The sequence below is a fragment of the Arachis hypogaea genome, chromosome 10 (genome assembly GCF_003086295.3).
Source record: "Arachis hypogaea cultivar Tifrunner chromosome 10, arahy.Tifrunner.gnm2.J5K5, whole genome shotgun sequence".
Classification (NCBI taxonomy): Eukaryota; Viridiplantae; Streptophyta; class Magnoliopsida; order Fabales; family Fabaceae; genus Arachis; species Arachis hypogaea.
The window spans coordinates 30,703,915-30,729,376 of NC_092045.1; the positions used below are offsets into that span (position 1 = coordinate 30,703,915).

The 25,462-nt window shown below is 34.5% G+C and overlaps 1 protein-coding gene and 1 non-coding gene across 2 annotated transcripts; one reads left to right on the forward strand and one right to left on the reverse strand.

Moving 5' to 3' along the window:
- Positions 1–12,374: 12,374 nt before the first annotated feature.
- LOC112718219 (ABC transporter G family member 11) lies at positions 12,375–15,902 on the reverse strand. The gene is made up of 6 exons (XM_025770072.2): positions 15,675–15,902; positions 15,313–15,510; positions 13,636–13,807; positions 13,408–13,530; positions 12,755–12,854; positions 12,375–12,625 (listed from the first exon to the last, which is right to left on the reverse strand). Exons 1-6 carry the CDS (start codon positions 15,698–15,700, stop codon positions 12,621–12,623), a joined length of 624 nt encoding a protein of 207 aa, XP_025625857.2. The 5' UTR covers positions 15,701–15,902; the 3' UTR covers positions 12,375–12,620.
- A 6,402-nt stretch (positions 15,903–22,304) lies between these two features.
- On the forward strand, positions 22,305–22,410 carry LOC112719092 (small nucleolar RNA R71). The gene has a single exon (XR_003161409.1). It is a non-coding gene; the product is annotated as a small nucleolar RNA R71 (small nucleolar RNA).
- The last annotated feature ends 3,052 nt before the right edge of the window (positions 22,411–25,462 follow it).

Here is a 25,462-nt window from a genome sequence, read left to right on the forward strand (position 1 = left end):
TCTGTCAGGGTAATAATGGCGGTTCAAACCGTCGTTTTAACCTATCCAAAAACTGCCGTTTTAACCAATCAAAATGCCACTCTGTCAGGGTAATAATGGCGGTTCAAACCGCCGTTTTAACCTATCCAAAAATTCCGTTTTAACCAACCAAAACGCTACTCTGTCAGGTTAAAACTGGCGGTTATAGCCGCCATTTTAACCAATTCAGAAACCGCCATTTTATACAGAAATAATGGCAGTTACAAACCGCCATTTTAACCCTAAAAAAACCGCTGTATTAATCTCAGGTAAATGTGGCGATTTTCTGAAAACCACCGTAATAACCATAATGGCGCCCAGAATAATGGCGTTTCTTGGGGGCGCCATTTTCGGTAATAATGGCAGTTCTAACCGCCGTAATTACAAAAAATAACCGGCGTTTTAACCCTGTTTTTTTGTAGTGAGTGCATTTACTATGTTAAGTGTATATTTGCTACCTGCATTACTTGTAACCTTTTTGTGTTTGCTTTTATCTATTTATTTGTCTGTGAAATGCCGATAGAGATGGAGGTATGGAAGAATAGCAGTATGGGACTCAGATTTAAGATTAAGTTAAGTTAGGCTTAGATACTCTTAGAAAACCACCGTTTATGGCTTCTGTTTAATACTTTAAGCTCTATAATCTGAGTGTTGGTGTTCTTAGATTGCCTCTAGCATTCTCAGGACCTTATATATTATGTGTGTGGCACCTTTACTATACTAAGAACCTCTGGTTCTCACCCCATACTATGATGTTATTTTTCAGATGCAGGTCGAGAGGCATCTCGTTAGGCGTCTGGACTTCTGAAGCGAAGTGGTTACTGTGTTATTTTGTTGTATAGTGATATATATGTGTGTGTGTGTGTGTGTGTGTGTGTGTGTGTGTGTGTGTGTGTGTGTGTGTGTGTGTACTTAGCTTTATCTCTGCATAACTTGTTCTTTTTGATCCTCTTAGAGGTTTATGGAGAGACAAGATTTTGTTTATGTATATTTGGGTTTTGGATATATATATATATATATATATATATATATATATATATATCTGTGTGTGTGTGTGTGTGTGTAAATATTCTCTGGGCAGCCTTGACTTCGCGGGCTGAGTTAGAAGCTTGCACTACAAAAAAAAAAGGATTAAAATGGCATGGAGATTAAGGCGGTTTTAAAGAACCGCCATATTATCAAGTCATTATGGCAATTTTTTCTGCTGTCGTAATTAGCTTTATATATTTTGGCGGTTCTGGTGATTATGGCAGTTTTGAACCGCCATTTTCACACGCATATAAAAAGAAAAAAATTGCAATCCCTAGCTCATATTCAACGCCGTTCTTCCTTCTAGCTAGGGCTTCTATCCTCTCTGAACATACAACACTCTCATTTCCTCAGTGTAAAGAAGCTCTCCGACAACGCCTTCTTCCTTCTAGGGCTTCTCCTCTCTCTGCCGATTACGATCTCTCCAGGTACCTCTTCCTCTCAAGTTAAACTGAAACCGAAACCGAAATGCTGTTTTCATACATAGAGAAGCCGAAATCGAAACTGATGCTGTTTTATTTTGTTTTTTCTTTTGTGCTATGGAGACGAAGATTCCGACGAGAGGCAAGGCTCTGGTGGCTACTGACCTCAGCATTTCGATTCCATAAGGCACCGATTTCTTGTTTTTGTTTGGGTTAGATTTCAAAATTGATTTTGGTGCTGATTTTTGGGGTTTTTATTTCTCTATAGCTCTGTTAGGGATTTTTGGGTCTTCCGTTGAAGCATTGGATTGACGTTGGTGCGGGGGTGATTGACGACGATCTCAGGTCTTCTTTCGCTTACTTCTATTAAGGTGTTTATCTCTCTCTCTCTCTCTGAACTCAGATCTTCTATTGCTTACTTCTATTAAGGAGTTTCTTTGATCTCCGATCTCAGATCTCAGATCTCAGATCTCAGAAAAAACTGCTCCAATCTCAATTTCTCAATTTGCCTCTTTGGTTCTTTTTTGGTTCTTTTAAGCAAAGCTATAAATGAGTAATCTCTGTAGTTGTTTAGCTCTGTTGCCATTGATCTGTTCAATGTTTTTACATTAGCTCTGTTCAATATTTAATTAAAGCCCTAAAATAGCAGTGAAAAGAAGCACTTAGATACATTAGTGTATGCTGTAGTCCTTGTTTCATTTCAGTCTCATGTCATCAACATCAAACATGTAGTGCAGCTCATTATTTGATTAACATGTCCTTGCACTTATATTTGATTAACATGTTGTAGTCCTTGCTTTATTTTATTCCTTCTGCTTCTTTTAGGCTGGCTATCTTGGGCTTCCTTTTGTTTATATTTATTTTTGAACAATTTTAGTGGAATGGCTATTGAGTCTTGTTATTGGAATGGCTGTTGACTTTTGTTATTACTCTAGTTAATTTTTTTAAATATTTGTAATAGTTGCTGGTTGAGTTTTGAAAGCAAAAAAGAGGGAGAGCGCTCTTTTCGCCATTTAGCCACCTTCACCACTCTCTGCAAAAGATTTGTGATCGTTAATCATTACTCATTCTTTTTAATCTTCTCTCTTTCCTTCTTTTTCATCCTTTAGTTTCCAAATAATAGTTTATTTCTTCATTTTTTTCCCTCGCTTATTACTTTCCGTTTTTATCATTCTTCTCAACAGTACAATATTTTAGTTTCATCCTTTCACCACCAAAAAAAGAAAGAAAGAAAGATAATATGTAATTTTGGAGAACATTTTTCAGAAAAAATAAAAATAATAATAATAATAGAAGAAGTGAGAGTTACTTAGAAGAAAAAGAAAAACAATGGGTTCGATTCGGACGATGGTGATGATAATGTTATACTTTTCATTGGTTTTCATGTAAAATTAGATTAGTTAGAAAAAAATTGATTATGGATGGTCGTGGTTTATATGTAAAAGAAGATTTTTTCTTTGAGAAAAAATTCACCACTTTTTTGTTATTTTGATGTGTGTATTGGACACTGGTTGAGCTGTTTCTTTGATTTTGGACTTGCTTCTTAGGCACTTGGAACCATTTTGTTTTGCAGTTTGGGAACTAGTTTATGAGGCAATAACTGAACTCTGTTTGCTTTGTTTTGCTTACTTCTATTTAGTTCTCTTTATTTCTCAAGCAAAAGGAAGCAACTCAAGTAGTGTAAAGGTGTTATTCAAATTGTGTGTGTTTTTTCTTCTAAAGTTGATATGTTTTGCTACTCAATTTTGTCATGAGTTGTTGAAATATGAGTGATTATGTTGTAGTTTGTGTAGTATGTTGCAGTTTGTGTTATCCAACTATATTTAACTCAATTTTGTAGAATTCTGCACTCAAGGTTCATATATTCTTCATTATTAGGTAACTTTCTTTTTGTGTTGTGTTTTACTTCCTGGTGTTGGTGATGGTGGAAATTTAAGAAATTGGGCTCTGATATGAGTTTAGTAATGAAACTTGCAACTAGATTCCAAACTTTGCTTATTCTATTTTGAGTGTAAACCTGGTATGATATTATTCTAAGATTATTTCTTATTCTGTTTTATTTTATTTTCACAAACATAACTTCTGTGCTTGCTTGCATCTTGCCTTGAATGAATTCATCTTTTGCTTATCCACCATGGTCAACTGATTGTTCAATTGTTTGGTTAGATCTCAGATTTTGCTTGTGTTGACACTGTTTAATTTTGAACTTGTTTGAGGAAAGACACTCATATACATACATACACACACAGATGGTTATCATTTCTAGGGTTGATTGATGTAATAGAAAAAAGAATGGGAGACGGAAGAATTTAGGTTTATGAATTAGGCATAATGACTGAACAAGTATGTGGCGTTTATCACAGTTCACAGACAGTCCAGTGTTCCATCTACATCATTCATAATCATTAATAAACTAATCAAATGCTTAATAATATAAACTTTTTCTTATGAGATTTCAAGAACCAAACTGCATGTAATTCCTGTTTATTTAATTGTGTCCAAATTTATCTTGCAGAATCTTTGTAAGAGGAATCAAGAAATTCGGCAAAAACAAATAATTCCTCATACTTCAGGTGCTAAATCAATTGCAAGAAGAAGGGCTGAATTGGTAATTATTTCTATGTGCTAAATAATTTCTCATAGATTAATTCCATTTATCTCGCTGAACCCCCCAAAACATAATCTTTTATATATAATAATCAGGATATGAGAGTCAAACAAGCTTGAATTTCATACAAAATTATTAGTGTTCTATTAAGGTTTTGCTAACTTTACAAGCAAGAGTGCAGGACTAATGGGTACGAATAGTTAGGTTCATTAATTATAGCTATGAGAACATTAAAGTTATGATTAAGACTTAAGATGCGGTTTAATATTTGATTAGGCATGTGGGCTAGCTTGTCAGTGTCTCTCAGAGCTGGTACCTAACAAATTCATCATTCACATGCCTACTAACTTAACTTGGGGCCTCACTCACCACCTTATCCAGCTCAATTTCATTTTCATTTCCATTATGTTTCTGTCTCTAATTTTGCTTAGTTGTTTGTTATTATAACATATCCTTTTTGTACTTGTTTTTCATTTTGGTGAAAAAACATGATATACACATTCTGCAATTTGTTCCTTTCTCTTTTTTATAGTGAAAGAAACCTTGGAAATTAAAAATTGGAAAGTGGTACCACCAATCTTTTTATGCATCTCAGTTGTTATATTATTGCTGTTAGTTAATTTTATGCATATCTTTTCTTGAATGATATATTTCTTGATTGAGTCTTTCTACTTTTCATGAATTTTAGACGGAAGAGACGGGAAAAGAAGTTATTAGGGTTCAAATGTGGGATATCACTCACAAGAAAATAGATGGAAGTTATGTTAATGAAAAGGCTAAAGAAATAGCGGTAAGACTAAAGTACAATAAGCAACTTGTTTGTATTTTCTTTTCTTTCTTTTTTATAAGATAATATTATGTTTGATTATTTCCCTTTCTTTTTATATATGTAGGAGAAGATTGAAGAATATAGCAGTCAACAAGCGGTGGAATCAACCGTTAATTCTCCTCTTGATGCTCTTGGAGTAGTTCTTGGGAAAGAGCACCCTGGTCGTGTTCGAGGTTTAGGCATGGGAGCTGTTCCAACTGTTGCTTTCAAGAACAACACCACAAGAATTAGTCAGATGAACTTAGGTTCTTCAAATGATGCTGGTACATCATCTACTTGTGGTCCCAGTGTGCAAGAAGACTTAGATACTGTTAAAGCGCAGTTGCAAGCATTAGTCTCCTACATTGCTTCTAAGGAAGGAGGTAAAATTCTAGTGGAATTGGCTGGAATGTTCCCTACTCAAAAAATTTCACAGGTACAAATACAATTTATGTTCTTAATACCTTATTCCATGTGTAATATTTGGACTCTTAAGGGAATTTGGGTCAATTTTAAAATTTGACTTTGGAAGCTAGCTTTAACTTTGTTAATTAAAATCCTACCAACAATTGATTCCTATGAAAAAGACTAATTGATTCCTATGAAAAATTGATATACATATAACAAATTAAAAGGTGCAAGCAAGAAAGCTAAGAAACGTTTTAAAGAAGCTAAGTTAATATTATAATAACCAAAATTAGATTGAAGTAGTAGCTAGTAACACACAGCGTAAGTAGTACACATGTTTTATATTATAGTAACATTATTGTTGTTGTTGCTCTCCATTAACAAACTCTTATAAAGTAGTTTCTCCACCACAAACCTGAAACTGTTACTAGTAGCACTCTTCGTCATGCTTCTAGCACTTAACTTGGCCATTAGGATTATGATAAAGAGTAGAATGAAGTAGTAGCTCTGAATTCAAGTAGTACTGTATAAAAGTGCAGTTTGTGTTATATATATGTAGAGTGAAAGTGGTGGTGGTGATGGTGCATGTGGTATATGGCAGTTTTAAGATAAGATATAATTTGGAGGGTAGCTACATAGATATTTATTTGACAAAACAGAGAGAGATTGATGGTTGAAATATAGTTAAATTAGTGTGAGTTTCTTTTTCCTAATTCCCAGAAAACAGAGAATTTATTGTGCAAATAGTTAGTGTATGTGAGTTTTCTTTTTTGATTGAATAATTTTATATTAATAGTTTCAGATTCAGTTTGATATCCTTTTTTATTGTGCTCATAATTATATTTTTGTTGTAGGGATTGGATCAAGAGAGTGAGATTCCATCACCAAGAGAGTTAGGAAGTAGGTCTTCTGGAGCGAGCAATAAAGAAGCATGATCTTGTATGATACAGATTTTATGTATTAAGTATTATAGATATATGTTAAGACAAATTATTGAAATATGTTTTTGGATTATGATTTTTTATTTTTGGAGACTGTGTATGAATTAAAAATCTTGTTATGATGTTTGATTTAAGGTTATGCTTTTTGGTTATTATGAGATTTTAAAGTTTGAGTTCTAAAAATGTCACTTTAAATACATAGTTTCAATTTCATTTTAAAAAGTATAAAATTGCAATTAGGTAAAATCGACGGCTAAAAACGCCATTTTAAACAAAAATGGTGCCATTATATCATGGTAAAAACGGCGGTTAAAAACGCAATTTTAATTGAAAAGGATGCCATTAAACCCTGGTAAAAACGGCGGTTAAAAACGCCATTTTAAACGAGGAGGATTCCATTAAACCCAGGTAAAAACGGCGGTTATAAACGCCATGTTAAATGAGGAGGATGCCATTAAACACAGGTAAAAACGGCGGTTGAAACTGCCATTTTAAACAAGGAGATGCCATTAAACCCAGGTAAATACGGCGGTTACAAACCGCCATTTTTAAACAATAATAAACCGCCGTTTTATTTGGCTAAAATGGCGGTTAAAACCACCATTTTAACCGCCAAAAAACCGCCGTATTATTCACTGGTTATTACGGCGATTTTCAGAAAAACCGCCGTAATAACCAGAATGGCGCCCAGAATTTCGGCATTTCTTGGGGGCGCCATTTTCGGTAATAATGGCGGTTGTAACCGCCGTAATTACCTTAAAAAACCGCCATTTTAATCCCTTTTTTTTGTAGTGTTGTTATTTTGTATCTTTAGTACTCTATTCCTACTTTTATTATCTTATATTTGATAGTTATAGTTTTCTTAGCACGTAAGTTAACTCGTTTCTTGAGCGTTGCACTTTTATTTTGCGATTTTTATTTCATCTACTCTTCAAGGCTCCTAGTATATTATAATCTTTCTGCCATTATATGTATACATTATATTGTAGAGGTCATAATACCACACCACCTTTATTTTACTGCTTAAGCGTGAAGCTCAGTGTGGTAAGGTGTTACTCCTACACTTTTTTTCCTTTTATTTGAGCCCCTGCACCAGTTTTTTTTAGTTGGGTCCCTATAAAATTAAGCCAATTACTGTCAAGAGGGATTTAATTGAAAAAAAATTTGGTGCAAGGACCTAATTAAAAGAAAAAAAGTATAGGGACCTAATTAAAAATTTTGCGAAACTATAGGGACCAATAGAGTAATTAAACCTACAATATATAATGATTTATTATTGTACAATTCATACACACCTACATAAAACATTGACATTTTCATTTATTAACTTTAAAATATAAATATCAATAAAAAATATTTCAATTTGGATTCAAAAAAAATATAAAAAAATAAAAACGAATAAGAATAGAAATCTAAATTTTATATTTTAATTCAAATTTCAAAAAATCTAAATTTTTACAAACTTATGAATTTAAAATAGAATAATAAATGATTTCTAAAAATTCATTAAAAATTATCCTTTTAACTCTTTAGCATATAAAGAATCATTACTGAAACTTTATACAAATAGTTATGTGTTACCTTTGATTCTGGACATCTATTTTACACTTTAAATTTTCTAGAATAAGGAATAATGCATGATGTCTGTTCTACATTTAATTTTACAAATTAAATAATAATTTTATGAATATTATATTTTAATTATTTTTCAAATTATATATTTTAATTCAATTTATTACTGGTACAATATATATATATATATATATATATATATATATATATATATATATATATATATATATATATATATATATATATATATATATATATATATATGATAAATAGAATCAAATCGATTCATTTCACATGTAAATAATATAAATTTAAATGAGAAATGAATGTAACCTAATTTAATTTAAGATATTCATACGTGTAAATTACCTTTATTTTTACTATTAAAAAATATATAATAAAAATAAGAGATTTTTTCCGTTATAAATTATTTTTTTGAAACCCAGTTTTCATCTTTATTTACAGGAATGTCTGTTTTTTTTTTGTAATTAGGATAAGTTCGCCGTACACCCTGGCGAGCTTCATATTTTTTATGGAGTTCGCCGTATCCCCGGCGAACTCTATAATATATATAGAGTTCGCCGCACCCCCGACGAACTATACGCAAATTTTTCTCAATAAATGATCGTAGCACAACGAAGTTGAGCACCAAAATTTGTTCTCAACAATCATTTTGGTTGTTCAATATCTCATTTTTTTTACAATGGCAAAAAATCCACTGTTATCCATTCATTACGATGCATATATGGTGTATGATGAAGAATGTTCTATCATTTTTAGATCGAACCAACCAATATTTACCCATTTGACAGCAAAAATCAATTGTTTAGAGTTGTTAAAAAATCTGGTATTACTTTCTGTGGGGAAGCAAGAGACAAAGAAGGAGAAGAAAATCTACTACAGATATCCAACCGAAATAGATGGTACTTTAATTTATGAAAGATATGTCACAACTGTGTAGTTTATGCTGTTGGTATGTTTGTGTGAACACCCTTGTGATGAAAACGTTATGTTATTTTGAATCAGGTATCGTCTGCGCAATGACGAAGACGTTCGTCTTATACGATCTTGGGACAACCGCTGGACAAATGTTCATTTGTTAGAGTTAGCTGTGTTCCTCGTTGATTTGGGTGGTTGAGGCCGAGGATTGTCTGCGGATATTGTTGACGAAAGTCCGTTGAGTGGGCCTGTAAGACGAAATATCAGGCGGACAATGGTGGCTCTGAATATGCCTCCTAAAGGTAGTCAAGAAGGGTCTAATGTTGGAGTGGACAATGCTGAGTTGGATGACGGCGCTAAAAGTCCCGATGGTTCCACTGTGAGGGATCCGATGATGGATCAGTATGAAGCTAACCCCGATGATGGAGACGATGCAGAAGAAGAACCAGCCGAAATTCCTGATGATGGTGACGATGAAGAAGAGATAAAATTTTACGGTGACACACAAATTGGCCTGACACAGCCCGCTATTTTGCAACCATATGATCGCCCGGACCACTTCTCTAGGCTGAATCTTGAGGCAATGACGTCGGATTGGTCTTTTACCTAGGGAGGCCCTGAAGATGATCCAAGGAATGAGTTTGAGGTTGGACAACATTTTCAAAACAAGGAAGAAGTCATGTTGGTTGTTAAGACGTACAACATCAGGAGGGATGTGGAGTACAAAATAGTAAATAGTGACAAGTGGAGGTATAATGCACAGTGTGTCCAGTTCGGACCGGGTTGTAATTGGAGCATACACATATCATATCTTTGTAAGGTAGAAAAGTGGGAGATGAGGAGATACACAAGTCCTTACAGAGCAAGCAAACTTCGATGGGGGCAAGACCATCATCGGTTGGATTCGAAGGTGATTGCGCAACACATTTCCACAATGGTAAAAGCGGATCCAACAATAAGTATTAGGGTTCTGCAAGGAAGTGTAGAGAAACACTTCGGCTACAAGGCATCCTACAGCAAAGTTTGGCTCGCAAAGCAGAGAGTGATTGCTAGCATATATGAGGATTGGGAGGAGTTATACAACATGCTTCCTTGTTGGTTCTTCGCTATGCAAATGTACTTGCCTGGTAAGGATTTATTCGTTGTGGTTATATGTTAATTAGACAATAACGGTATACAATATACTTATTGAGAATTCGTTTGTAGGTACTTGGATGCAACTTGTCACTCAGCCTTGGCCTGGTGCTGCGGATACCGTCATGTTTCAATGGGTGTTTTAGACATTTCCACCATGCATCGAGACTTTCAAGCATTGTAAGCCACTAATCTTCATTCATGGAGCACACTTATATGGTAAATACGATGGCACGCTGCTGATGGCCATAGCTCAGGATGGCAATGCAAACATTTTGCCTATTGCATTTGCCGCGGTCGAGGGTTAGACAAATGAGGTATGTTCGTTCTTTCTATCCTATCTGCGTCATCATGTGACTCCACAACCTAGTGTCTTAGTGATTTCAGATAGGCACGAATTAATTGATGCTGTAATGAATGCCGATGATAGTTTATGGAAACTGGTGCGGAATTTATAACCCACAAACTAATCGGCAAGTGCACCAGGTCGTACCAAGTAGTACCACAGGTGAATGAGGGTCGATCCCACGAGGATTGATGGATTAAGCAACAATGGTTAAGTGATTTACTTAGTCAGGCAAATAGAAAATGGTGTTTAAAGGTTCAAAAGCATTAACAGTAATTTTAGAATATCAGAAAGCAAGCAGTAAATAAGTTGTGAACAATATATGGAGAAACAGTTAAGGCTTCAAAGTTATCTATTTTCCGGATTGACTTTTCTTACTAACAATTTTAATCATGCAGGATTTAATTCATGGCAAACTATATGTGACTAAACCCTAATTCCTTAGACCTTTTTAATCTCCTCTAAAATTCATCAACCGCCAATTCCTTGGTCACTTAATTCCAATTAGAGGGTGAAGTTTAATTCTACTTTATATGCCACAAAAACCCTAATTACACAAATATAAGAGGATTATATGTCATGTATCCCATTAAGTTCAGATAATTAGAAATTTAGGAGAATATGTTTTTAAGTTATTGTTCGAGTAAAGAGTTTTTCCAAGTTATACAAGAACTCAATTAGAACAAGGGTTATACTTCCGTTCTACCCAAGTTCATAAGATAAAGAACGAAAATAATTCTTTAAATATAAACCAATACATGAATTAAAATAGAAAAATAATAGTATCAATCCATACAATAGACATAGCTCCTAACCTTAACAGTGGAGGTTTAGTTGCTCATGGTTCAGAGAGAAAACTAGAATTCAGGTAAAAACTATAAATTACGGAATGAGGTAGGAGAGAAGAGATTAGCCCGAAGTGCATATTCTTTTTCCTTTTATATTTAATCCTAATAAATGTAAAATATATTTTCTAAAAACTAAATAATATCTTTTTCTAATTATAAATAAAATAAAAGTTTAAATAAAAATTATTTTAAATTGATCCGTGCAGCCTTTGAACAAATTAGGGACCACTTGATTCATTAAGGTCCACGCTGAACTTGGAAATTCTCAAGTTCAGCGTGGAGTAGTGTACGTATCTAACCCATTTGGAGCTTTGAACTGGCGCTGAACTTGGCATGGAGGTCACGCGCAATTCTTCTAGGAGGTGTTGATGCTAGCGCTGAACTTGAAGTTCAAGTTCAGCGTGGGGGAGGCAGCAAACATTTCTTCACTCTTTCCATTCTCTAGCCTTAACTTAAATTCTGTGAAATTCGTCCAAACTACTACCTGAAATAAACAGAATTGCACACAACTCAAAGTAGTGTTCATTGTGGCTAAAATATATTAAATCTTGATTAAACTCAGCAATTCAAGTGCAAATTCACTAGGAAAAGATAGAGAAGATCACAATTAGAAAATTGATAAATACAGACAGATTTACAGACGGATTTAGTCTTTATTACAGACGGATTTTTGGTTACCGACAAAATTACCGACGGATTTTGTCCCTCTATAAAAGTCTCGTCGAAAATTATTTACCGACGGATTTTTTTCCGTCGGAAAATTACAGACGAATTTTTACCAGTTACCGACAGATTTTCCCTCTGTAAATTTTCTATCCATTTCCCAAAGGCAACGAACTTTCCGATTGATTTTTCGTCTGTAATTACAGACGGATTTTTAGACAGATTTTCTGTCTGTAATTACAGACGGATTTTCCGACGAATTTTCTGTCTGTAATTACAGGTTGATTTTTCAACGGATTTTCCGTCTGTAATTATAGACGAATTTTTCGACAGATTTTTTGTCTGTAATTATAGACGGATTTTCCGACAGATTTTCCGTCTATAATTTGAACTTTGGAAAATCATCCTACGTTCTGATTACAAACAGAAAATCCATCTATAAATTTGTCAGTAAGATAAAATAGAATTTTTTTTATTTTTCTAATTGCAAAATAAACTTATTTTCATACAAAATAAATATAAATTTTATACAAATTTTTATCTAATTTTTACTCGAATATTTATAATATTTCAAAAAATGAACAAATTCATCGTATTGTCAAACTAAAAGAAAAGTACTATACACAAGCAAGTCAATATAATTCAAAATATAAACAAAATATATTGATACATCAACTATAATAATAAGTAACAACCATACATCAAAGTGTGATTGATACATCAATTATAATTCAAAACATAAACTCAAAGTGTATTGTTCAACTATACCACTAGTTGACCCACATGAATATCAAGAGACTCATATGTGTCCTGTAATGTGTGAGCACCTTCAACTTCAATCAATTCCAATGAGTGGCCTTGAATCCTGAAGTTGATTGATGTTGTTAACCTAACATTGGACACTCTGAATTTGTAAGTCTTCCTTGCAAATAAATATAGTTGATTTAATTTTTATTTAGTTTCAAATAGTGAATATTAATGGAGATAGAGAGATGGTTAATTAATAATTAGTTATTACCTGCTTGATCGGTAAAGACAGCAGAATCTCTTTGCCCATTGATGAGAAGAGCATCAGGAGAAGGAAGTTTCTTGTCAAAGTCCAATAGTCTCCTTAGTACCTGCAAATCAAAATTCTTTAGCCCATCTATGTTTTGATCATCAATATTTCTTTGATTTCTATGTTACTCATTCAGCATCAAGAGTAGGTTAGGGAATGGAAATAACAGATATTTGGGCAATGTTAAGTGCCCCAAAACCAATAATAAGTACAAAAAGCTTAAATAATAAAGGTAATAATAATAACAATCAATAGTGTAAATTAAAGCGGTGGTAGCCAGAGATACTAACATCATGAAGGATATTCAATAGCTTAGAAACCTACCAGGTGGAGAATTGACCCACTGGTAGAGAATTGGCATGAAAATAAGTACAATTGGATCCCAACAAGAAGTAAAACTAATTAAAGTACTCCAAAAATATGCCTTTATGGATATATATATAAAGTACTTTGTTATTCTTAAAAATTTTTGACAAGAGATGAGAGATCAAAGTATTTATCATCCTGATTTTATTATTATACACATTTAACTAATTAAAAAAAGACATATTAAAAAGTATTTTCAGTATCTTTTAGTCTACCAATCTTATGGTGTAAATAAAGTGAATGAATACCCTGAGTTTCATGGAGCCTTTAAGAGTGGCCTTGACTTTGTCAAAGTCAAAATTGATGCACCTAAGGAAGTGATCTGATGGGTTCCTCAAAGCAGGGCATGGAAATCCAGCTTGTGCAAAGAACTGCAGATATACTTATTTTATTATTATTATTAGCGAAACCTTATTAGGGAAAAAAAAGTTAAAAAATACAAGAGTGGATACTGAGGCAGAGTTTAAGTTTCTTGCCTCATATTCTGCAAAAGCGTGGCCAAAATAGACAGTTTTACCCCCCGAAAGCAAGTACAATTGATCAAATAGTTCGAAAACTTCACTGCTTGGTTGATGAATAGAAGCTATCATGGTTTTTCCATCCCTTGCCAAGGCACATAATGTTTGAGTCACAAAGAAAGCTGATGCACTGCCACAAAGCACAAAATTCCCATTAAGGGAGCATGATTTGAACAATTGTACTTCATAATACATCAACTGGATCACGTAATGTTACTTACCTACAATATAAATACGAATCTGACACCTAATTAATCACTCAGACTAAAGTAGGTAGAAACTATAAATGACTTATTTGACTAAAGACATTAAATTGTTTCTCCATGAATTTGGAGGAATAGACCTTCCCATAAGAAAGGTATACTTACCATGTATTAAGGCCCAATTTGGGTAAATAACTTAAATAAGTTGTTTTGGAAAAGGAGTTTTAAACATAAGGACTTTTATTAATAGCAGCTTATAAATAAGTTATTTTGTGTTTGGATTTTTAGTTATAAAAGTACTTATTTTAAAGTTGTAGCGTTTAGATAAATAACTCAAAAGATAATTTTTTTTACAAAAGAGAATGAATATTAAAATAACGATGATAACAAATACTTTTCAATATTAAATGTTGATTTTACGTAACCTAATCACTAATATTGTGTATGTTATGGTAGGTGAAAATAAAAAATAAATATAAAATGTGTGTCAATGTATATTTTATTGCTGTTTTTTTTTCTTTTTTATTTTTATTCCTATTAGAACTCTCTTCTCCTTTATTGAGGTCAAGAATTTGTTATAATTAACTATGAAAATAATAATAAGCTATAAAATTACATATGAAAAAAATAAAATTAAAACTGAAATTTCATACCACACTTGAATACAAATTTAATAATAAAAAATAGTGATAAAATGATAAAAAAATATTTAGAAGGAATATATGCAGTAAGTTGTTCAGATGTAATATTGTCTGAAAATGTGGTGGAGGATCAATACTTCCATCAGATGTTTCATTACGTAAAAATGGTGAGACTTGAAACATTGCGTGAGAATAATGGTGAAAGGCCAATGCTTCTAGCAGACTTTGTGTGAAAATGGTGATGAAGAGTCAGTATTTTTCATAGAGTCAAGAAGGAAAGTAAATTTTTTTTTAAGTAAGTGGTAGAATGACTTCTCGAGAAGCAAGAAGTCATATATTTCTACTTCTTCAAAAAGTTGCAAATTAACTTTTCGGGAAGTTAAAAGCTTTTTTTTTAAATAATGCCAAACACATAGATTATGACTTTTCATAATCCAAAAGTTAAAAAAAGTAGCTTCTGCTACTTCCCAAACGGACTCTAAATCAGTATTCACTAATAATATATTTTTATACTGTCTATTTGATTAGAGGGTGAAAATAAAGGTAAACTTTATTTATAAAATTCATATAATAAGCCAATTCTCTGTTGTCTTTTATTTTGGTATTGAACTGACCAAACTTACTTTTTAAAACAAATGTCAAATACTAAAACATTTATTAGTTTTTGTATCTTTTAAATCAAATATTGACTATTTTTAGTAAATTTTTTGACAAATTTAGAAACCCAATATTAAGCATAAAAACAAGCACAATTGGATCCCAACAAGAAGTAAAACTAAGGGTATGTGAACCTGTCAAGTCCACTTGTAGGTTCATCAAGGAAGAGCAATCTAGGCCTCATCAAGATCTCCAAGGCAATGCTAACCCTTCTCTTTTTTTCACCATTTATCCCTCTCAAGTGCCAGTTCCCAATCACACAGTGTCTGCACAATCCTGAAGCCCCATTAAATAAAGTATTTGTATCATTAAATAATACAATTTCTTGAAACCTGAAGCCAAAAAGAAATTGCAAAAAATTTCTCAGTAAGAAATGTTGGCAGCACTAAAAAGCTGTATTCAAAAATTCATTTTATCTTTTACCAATTTGGAGGGGTTTGGGGTTTGGGAATGGTATGGTCCAAGGTGATAGATATTAAAGTTTAAGAAATTGAACCTGTTTTGCTTTTTTTGATGTTGCATGCCTGCTTCTCTAAATAGTTGCTCTTCCTCTCTTCATCAATACCTGAAAAAGGAAAAACCCACTCACATACTCACACTCACCAGAAAAATACATATAAGAAATTAAAATTGTATCAAAATTATCATGAAAAAGAGAGAGATAGAGATAGAAATTAAATGATAAGATGAAACTCTTGTATTATTATTTGAACCATTCTCGAATGTGATTCCGTTAGCTTGTGTTAAAGTTGTAATTAACTAGTCCAAAAAGTTTCTACCTTTTTCATTGCATGACACTATCCATCTTTTGTTTTTGCTTTTTTTTTAATCTTATCTAAAAGTTGTAATTAACTAGTCCAGGGGGTTTCTACCTTCACTTTTGCTTTTTTTTAATCTTAGTTGTATATTAACCTGAATTACAGCAGAAGTAAGTCCAAAGTAAACTGTTTTGCCAACAGAGAGCAAACAGAGATTATCAAAGAATTAAAAAACTTCAGCACTAGGCTGATAGATTGGTGCAATAACTGTCCTTTGAATGGCATCTTTATGATCAAGGAATTTAATTCTTTTCATGAAATAGTAAGAAGCAGCACTGTCAAGTCCACTTGTTGGTTCATCAAGAAATAAGAGTGTTGAGGAGTCTTTTAAATACAAAGCAATTGTGATATAAAAAATGCTTTGCAAATCAAAATTTAACACATGCAAGAAATGAAAACAAATCTAATAAGCATCAACATTAATAAAAGACAAGAATTGATGGGAAGCGGAATTAGAAAGAATGTAGCGGTAAAACCTACCTTTAACTTTGTAACAAAGCTCTTCGAAAATGAGGGCGCCTAGTAGTAGAAACAGAGTATATCTTCTTCATAGCCTTTTCCTCATTACATAGTTAGCAGAAAACTCAAAAATCAAAATAGGAAGAAAGAAAAAAGAAGCAAATTAGGCATTAAGATTGAGAAAGAAGGACCTTCCAAGAACTTGAGCTAGTTGTTTCATATGCTATTTATATAAGCTTTCTCTTGATCTGATCTTGAATAATTCCATTAACCATATGAAATGAATAGTTTGATGAGGAAATAATTTTGCTACACTTGACCACCATTTCCCCACACACCAGGCCTGAAAAATAGCACATTACTGCATATGAAAATAATGTAAATATTTTAAAGCTCATACCTTCCAAGAAGAACCTCTGAATTTACAGCACCTAGAGCAAGTTGAAACAAAGAACACAGTTTATTAACATCAACTTATATTTGCCAAAGTAATTAGATTTATGAGATGGTTTACAATATTGATAGGGCACAAAATTATTGTTGTTAATCTCATTTTAATTAGTCACAGAATAATTTCAATCAATGTACTTAGCATATTGCATTTCATGAACTGGTATTTATAGTTCCTTCAAATGTAAAATTCAAACAACAAATCTTCTAATTCCTTTTTCCAATTTAAGACTATGGTAATCTCTCCATTTTACCTCAGAAGCAGAACTGTAGAAGGCACAATACATTATCTTCAACGCAAAACTTTTAGCCATAACAATTAATGGAGCTACTTTCAAAACCAAATTCGAACCTTGAAGAAGATTCAAGAACAAAAATCTAAACCATAAAACAAAAGTGGAACAGATCGAGTTTTAGATGCAACAATAACGTATGAACATTTGAATTCAACAAAAAGATATAGATTAATAGCAATTTCAAAATCTAAAATAGATAAAGACGTACAGGTAGGTTTCAGATCTGGTGACACGATGACTCGACGAGGCTGTGAACGACGAGGATGGATGGCACGAGACAGAGAGAGACATAAGCTGAGAGGCGGCAGAGTAGGGAGCTCATGCGAACGAGCGGCGGCGGAGGGAGCTCGTGCAAGCAAGCAGTGACAGAGGGAGCTCGTGCGACGCATGTGGCGACAAAGCAGAAGTGACAGAGAAGTCACACTTGTCCTATTTTCAACTCGAATCAAAGAGAGAAGAGAAGAGCAAGCTTAAAGGGAAGGATCGGAGAAGAAGAACAGTGATTTGTGTTGAAAGAAGTTTCATCATGGTGTGCTTCATCAGGGTTTAACTTATTTTAAATTTGCGAGGGATTTAATAGATGTTACCGAGGGATTTCGTTATTGGTGACAGTTTCAAATTTCAATTTCAATTTTATCGAAAAAGTTACCGAGGGATATTAAAATTTGTCGGTAAATTTTGTGAAAATTTTTTTCCTTTTTTACCGACGGAAAATCCGTCGAAAATCCTTCGTTATTTTTGACAGTAAAATTCTGTCGGAAAAATCTGTCTGTAATCTACTATTTTCTAGTAGTGGATGCTCACACATCACAACACCAAAATTGAATTGTTGCTTGTCCTCAAGCAACCAAAATTAGTACATGATCAAGATGTCAATTTGCATGAGAAGCTGGAGTTCAGTTATGCTCATGTCTCTTCTTAAAATGGGGTTTATCTATTGTAATTCTGAACAGTTTTGGCATCTCACTCTCCTTTGAATCAGAGGAATGTCATTGTCATTTGGAATTAGAATCCGGATCATATTATGAGTTCTCTGATCTTTATACTTCCATTTAATCCTTGAACACAGCAGATATCCTTTACTTCTCAATGAATTGGTGCTTTGCACCTTAAGTCTACCCGTGACTTTAAATGTTCTGTCTCAAGGGTTAACTGACACAAGAACACCACAAGCACTTGACTGGGGAGCTCTCTTTAAGTTCTAATTTTTCTTTCAGCTACTCCCAGAGAGTGGTTCTCAAAGTCTTTGGCATACTCTGCTAAATGTAATTGGCTTCGACTCTAAATGTTCTATCTCAAAGATTACTTGACACAAGAACACCACAAGAATATGACAAGGGAAACAACTCTTTGAGCTTTTAATCATGTCTGACCTCCCTAGTCATTGATGCTCAGAGCCATGGAACTTGCTTTTTATTCTTCCTTTATTGTTTCTTTTGCTTCAAGGATCAACTTTCACCAATTTCAAAAAATTCATAGTAGTTCTCTAGATTCCTTTTCCTTATACATCAACATTCCTTGCTTTAAATTTAAACATGCACGATTCATGTCATACATTCAGAATCCCAGAGAACACCACCAAATTTGATTAAATGAGACTACTTTTAGTTATAAACTCTCTTACTCATGCATTACATCTTTTTCTTCTTTCTTTTCTTTTGATTTCAAACTCAGTGAGCAATACATGAGACACTCTTTCAGAATCAAAATCAAATATTAAATAAAAAAATAGTAAATTAAACTAGACCTAGGAATTGAAATAACAAATCATCATGCAATAATTAAAACAAAATAGCAAAAAATCGAAACATAACATAGTAAGAATGGGAAGGAATATAGAATGAAAGGAACTCAACCACTTCAGTTATCATAGTGACCCTTCATTCTTCAGGCTGTGCTCCTCCGTGCAGATGATTCGCCTCCCTTTGGTACCACCAAAATAAACAGAAAATCCACAACCGAAGAAACAACACCAAACTTAAAAGTTTGCTTGTCCCCAAGCAAAGAAAAACTGAAAACAGGGAGGGACATAAAAAGACGTATGGAGGAGTAAAAATAAATATTAATGCCAAAGAAGAATAAAGTGATAAAAGGACAATAGAGGTTAACAGAATTAAAATATATATACATATATTTTTTGTATTGTTTCATTGTTTATTTTTTTATTTGATTTGATTTGATTTATTTATTTTATATATATATATATATATGTATATATAGAGGGTTACGGGTAAGAAAGGAAGAGAATCGAGAGGAGGGGTGGGGACCAAGAGCATGGGATTGGGTGCATGATTCTTGCTGATTGCGTGTGGAATTGGGGAAAAGAAAGATTTGGCGCCGAACTTTAGGGGATGGAAGTTCGGCGCCGTGACTTATGCGTTAGTAGCTGCTCTCCACGCTGAATTTGGTATAGCTCATGTTCGGCGTGAGCTATATTTTTTTTTTGAATGCCAAGGTAGCCAAGTTCGGCGTCACTCTGGTAGAGAATTTTTCTCTTTTTATACGCACATTCCACGCTGAACTCGAGGGGAGTAAGTTAGGCGTGGAGGCTTGGCCTATTTGCTCTCTTTTTACGTCGTTAACCACGCTGAACTTGGGATTTTCCAAGTTTAGCGTGGACTCTTGGCTCACTTTTACGCTACTTTCACGTCGTTCTCACGTTGAACTTGAGGTTTTCCAAGTTCAGCGTGGGCCTTCCATCAATTGCACACTATTTACGTCGTTTACCACGTTGAACTTGGGATTTTCCAAGTTCAGCGTGGACCTGGCAGAGCCCAATCCCTCTTTTGCACGCTATAATCGGCGTCGAACTTGGAAATTCCAAGTTTGGCGTCAACCTGACCGAATCAACCTTCTCCAGAGTGGGCAAAATTTTTCTAACTGTTCGGTTCCTGTTCTAAAATTTCTGCAAGATCAAAAACACACGTAAAAAACAAAGAAAAAACAGTAAAACTCAATAAAAAATCAAATAAATAATAAAACCAACGCAACATAAAATAAACTAAGGATATGAAAACATCGGGTTGCCTCTTGACAAGTGCTTCTTTACCGTCACTAGCTTGACGGTCAGCTCCTCTAAGGAGGAGGATCATAGAAGCTCAGCTCTTCACCCCTCACTGTGAATCTTCTCCCTGTGTCTCCATAAAGTAGCTCAATATGCTCCAGAGAGAAGATTCTATTTACTGTATAAGTGAACAATAGATTGCTAGTCAACACCGCCTTCATTCCGAGGGAGAAGTTCTTAGTGGGAATCTTTTTATTTCTCCATCCCCTGGGTACTTTCTTCTTTTTGGGAACTTCTGCCTTGGTGAATGATGTATTCCCGACACCAAACTTAGGTTTGATGTCAGGAAAAATTTTGTTGATTGTCACCAAAGGAGGTTTGAGCTACATATTCTATTGTGTATCATCAGGGGGTTCTTGAAGGTTTGGATCAATAAGCTCAGTCTGCATGCACCTTTCTTCTTTACCTGCTAAATGCATATCTTTGAAGACATGAAAGACTAGTTGCTCATTATGCACTCTAAGCACTAATTCACCCACTTCTACATCAATTAAGCTCTTCCAGTGGCTAGGAATGGTCTTCCTAGAATTATAGAGGCATTTGCATCCTCCCCTGTGTCAAGAATCACAAAATCTGCTGGGAGGAAGAACTTACCCAGTTTGACCAAGATATTCTCCACTAATCCGTATGCAGGCTTTATAGATTTGTCTTCCATTTGTAATGCTATCCTTGTGGGTTGTGCCTCTTGAATTTGCAACTTCTTTATCACAGACAAGGGCATTAAATTTATACTTGCTCCCAAATCACATAACGCTTTCTCAAAGGTTGTGCTCCCAATGTTGCATGGAATTTGAAAGCTCCATGGATCTGGCATCTTCCTTGGCAAGTTATTCTGAATGATAGCACTACATTCCTTAGTCAGGACCACTATCTCATCACCCTTTAAAGGCCTCTTCTTTGACAATAACTCCTTCATGAATTTGACATAGAGAGGCATTTGCTCCAAAACCTCAGCAAAAGGAATATTGATTTGCAACTTTCTAAAAACTTCCAAGAACTTTGAAAACTGCTTGTCGTTGGTCTCCTTTTGAATTTTCTGAGGATATGGCATTTTAGGCTTGTACTCGGGCACCTTAGGCAATGTAGGATGAGTGTCAAGAGAGACTGGGAATGGATTATCTGCACGCCTAGGAGGGACGTGCTCCACCTCTTCTTTCTTCTCCTCTGGTGCTTCTTTTTCAACAGGTTCCTTGGTAACTTGTACTTCCATACTTGCCACTTGTCCACTTATCAAGGTAATAGCCTTGCATTCCTCTCTTAGATTTGGAATTGTGTTACCGGGAAGGCTATTAGTGGTCCTCTAATCAATTTCATTAAATTTTATGGCTAATTGACCCATCTGAATCTCCTAGTTCTTGATGGAGACTCTGGTTTCTTGTATAAAACTTGCCATGAGTGCTTCCAAATCAGTAGTCTTCTGAGACTGAGGAGTTGCTCGTTGAGATGACTGAAATTGATGGTTATTAAAATTATTCTGTTGAAAACTACCCTGAGAATTATTATTAAAATTCTGTGGCCTCTGAGGTTTCTCTCTCCACCCTAAATTTGGGTGATTTCTCCACCCTTGATTATAGGTCTTGGCATAAGGATCATTATTTGGGTTTCTAGGAGCATTCCCCATGTAATTAACCTGTTCAGTAGAAGATTGAGCATAAACATAATTCTCATTTTGCATAAAATTACCTGACATGTCATAAGGGACCTCTTGAGGTGCATTCTGAGTGTTAACAGCTAAAACTTGCATTCCATTCAACTATTGAGTAAGTAGATTTATTTGCTGAGATATAAGCTTGTTCTAAGCAAGAAGAGCATTAACAGCTTCCACTTCCAAAATGCCTCTCTTCTGAGGGGTTTTAGAGTTCACAGGATTCCTGTTAGAAGTGTATAAAAATTGGTTGTTAGCAACCAACTCAATGAGCTCAGTAGTTTCCTTTGGCGTCTTCTTCATGTGTAATAAACCACCTGCAAAATGATCTAAACTCGTTTTGGACATTTCGCCTAAGCCCTCATAAAAGATATCCAGCTGAGTCCACTTAGAGAACATGTCTGGAGGGCATTGTCTAGTCAGTAGCTTGAATCTCTCCCAAGCTTCATAAAGGTTCTCACCCTCTTTCTGGCTGAAAGTCTGAACTTTCACCCTCAGCTTAGTAAGCTTTTGTGGTGGAAAACATCTAGTCAGAAATCCAGTGACCACCTTGTTCCAAGTATCCAAACTCTCCCTAGGTTGAGAATATAAACACAGCTTTGCTCTATCCCTCACAGCAAATGGGAAGAGCATGAGTTTATACACCTCAGGATTCACTCCATTGATCTTCACAGTATCACAAATCTGCAGAAAGTCAGAGATAAATTGATTTGGATCTTCATGAGAAAGTCTATGATACTGGCAATTTTGTTACACAAGAGTGACAAGCTGAGGCTTGAGTTCAAAATTATTCGCAGCTATAGGAGGTATCACAATGCTTTTTCTATAAAGATCTACATTGGGAGAAGTGTAAGTCCCAAGCACTCTTCTGGGTACTTCATTCCCATTTGGATTTGTCATATTGGCATTAGCAGCATTATTATGATCCATATTACAGCCTTATAAAGTCTTGCTTATTGTAAATGCCGCCTAAAAGTCCTTTCAGGTTCAGGATCAAAGTATAACAGAGGTTCTTTGTCCTTGTTCCTGCTCATAAACAGACAGAAGACAAGAAAAGATGGGACTCTCTATGTCAGAGTGCAGAGAATTCACAGTGAGATAACTTGTATAACGAAATAAAATAAAATATTTACTACTTAATGCAAAAAAAATTTGAAAGTAATGATCAATAGAAAGCTGAAAAAAATTTAAAAATATCAGGAAAATTAAACAAAAAAATTAAAATAAAATTAATTAGGTAACACCAAACTTAATTTCAGAAATTAAGGAAAAATACTAGTATTAATTTTCGAAAATAATAAAGCAACTATTAAATAAAATTTAAACTAAAACGCCTAATTTAAGCAATCAAACAACTAATAGTTGCTAATCACAGTCAATCCCCGGCAACGGCGCCAAAAATTTGGTGCGGAATTTATAACCCACAAACTAACCAGCAAGTGCACCGGGTCGTACCAAGTAGTACCTCAGGTGAATGAGGTTCGATCCCACGAGGATTGATGGATTAAGCAACAATGGTTAAGTGATTTACTTAGTCAGGCAAACAGAAAATGGTGGTTAAAGGTTCAAAAGCATTAACAATAATTTTAGAATATCAGAAAGCAAGTAGTAAATAAGTTGTGAATAATATATGGAGAAACAGTTAAGGCTTTAGAGTTATCTATTTTTCGGATTGACTTTTCTTACTAACTATTTTAATCATGCAAGATTTAATTCATGGCAAACTATATGTGACTAAACCCTAATTCCTTGGACCTTTTTAGTCTCCTCTAAAATTCATCAACTGCCAATTCCTTGGTCACTTAATTCAAATTAGAGGGTGAAGTTTAATTCTAGTTTATATACCACAAAAACCCTAATTACCCAAATATAAGAGGATTATATGCCACGTATCCCGTTAAGTTTAGATAATTAGAAATTTAGGAGAATATGTTTTTAAGTTGTCGTTCGAGTAAAGACTTTTTCCAAGTTATACAAGAACTCAATTAGAACAAGGGTCATACTTCCGTTCCACCCAAGTTCATAAGATAAAGAACGAAAACAATTCTTTAAATATAAATCAATACATGAATTAAAATAGAAAAATAATAGTATCAATCCATACAATAGACAGAGCTCCTAATCTTAACAGTGGAGGTTTAGTTGCTCATGCTTCAGAGAGAAAACTAGAATTCAGGTAAAAATTATAAATTGCGGAATGAGGTAGAAGAGAAGAGATTAGCCCGAAGGGCTGATTCTTTTCCCTTTTATATTTAATCCTAATAAATGTAAAATATATTTTCTAAAAACTAAATAATATCTTTTTCTAATTACAAATAAAATAAAAGTTTAAATCAAAATTATTTTAAATTGATACGTGCAGCCTTTGAACGAATTAGGGACCACTTGATTCAATAAGGTCCACGCTGAACTTGAGAATTTCTAACCCCTTTAGAGCTTTGAACTGGTGCTGAACTTGGAAGGAGCCAAGTTTAGCGTGGAGGAGGCAGAGCAATTTCCCTTGGAACTTCTTCAAGCTTGCACTGAACTTGCGCTGAACTTGACCATTGTCAAGTTCAGCGGGGAGGCCACGCGCAACTATTCTGGGAGGTGTTGATGCTGGCGCTGAAGTTGAATAACTTCAAGTTCAGTGTAGGGGAGGCAGCAAACATTTCTTCACTCTCACTATTCTCTAGCCTTGACTTAAATTCTGTGAAATTCGTCCAAACTACTACCTGAAATAAACATAATTGCACATAACTCAAAGTAGCGTTCATAGTAGCTAAAATATATTAAATCTTGATTAAACTTAGCAATTCAAGTGCAAATTCACTAGGAAAAGATAGAGAAGATGCTCACGCATCAGAAACCACCTCATGCTTTACAGGCATTTTGTACATGACGAATTGCTTCCAACTTCATGACTCACTTCAAGGACAAGGATTTGAAGAAGGTTCTGATTAATGTAGCATATTCAAATTCGCAACGGGAGTTCGCTCATTACTTCAGGCATCTGAGGGGCGAGAATGAGGCGATCACGAATTGGCTAGAGGAGATGCCACGATCAAAGTGGGCACAGTATGTGGATGAGGGTCATAGATTCGGGCACATGACGACGAATATCTCTGAGTGCATAAACGCAGTGATGAAGGGTTCTCGGAATTTGCCAATCACAGCTCTGGTTAAGTCAACTTATTTCCAGTTAGGAGAACTTTTTGCTAGGAAGGGTTCCGAGGCCCTTGCCCAACCCCAAGTCGGTGCCGAGTTCTCGCAGACTCTGATGAAGGCCATCGAGTTCAACTCGAAGCACATCAACACCATGAATATTTACCAGTTTGACCATTCACGAACAAGCTACACGGTTGAAGAGTTAGCGGCAGTCTCTGGCTCCAGATAACAAAACTACCAGGTTTTGCTCGACAAAGGCAAGTGTGACTGTGGGTATTTTCAGGCGCTTCATCTTTCATGTCTCCATGTCCTCGCAGCATGCTCCCATGCAAGAACTTATTAGAAGGGGTTTGTGCATCCAGTGTATCGCATGGAGTCCATCTTTAACATATATAGGGTTGAGTT

Coding starts and splice junctions, on each gene's coding strand:
- LOC112718219 (XM_025770072.2), bottom strand. CDS start 15,700: ATGCAACATCAAAAAAAGCAAAACAG. Junction 15,511..15,674: donor CATCAAAAAAAGCAAAACAG/GTTCAATTTCTT, acceptor TTTTGGCTTCAG/GTTTCAAGAAATTGTATTAT. Junction 13,808..15,312: donor CCTACAAGTGGACTTGACAG/GTTCACATACCC, acceptor GCTTTGTGGCAG/TGCATCAGCTTTCTTTGTGA.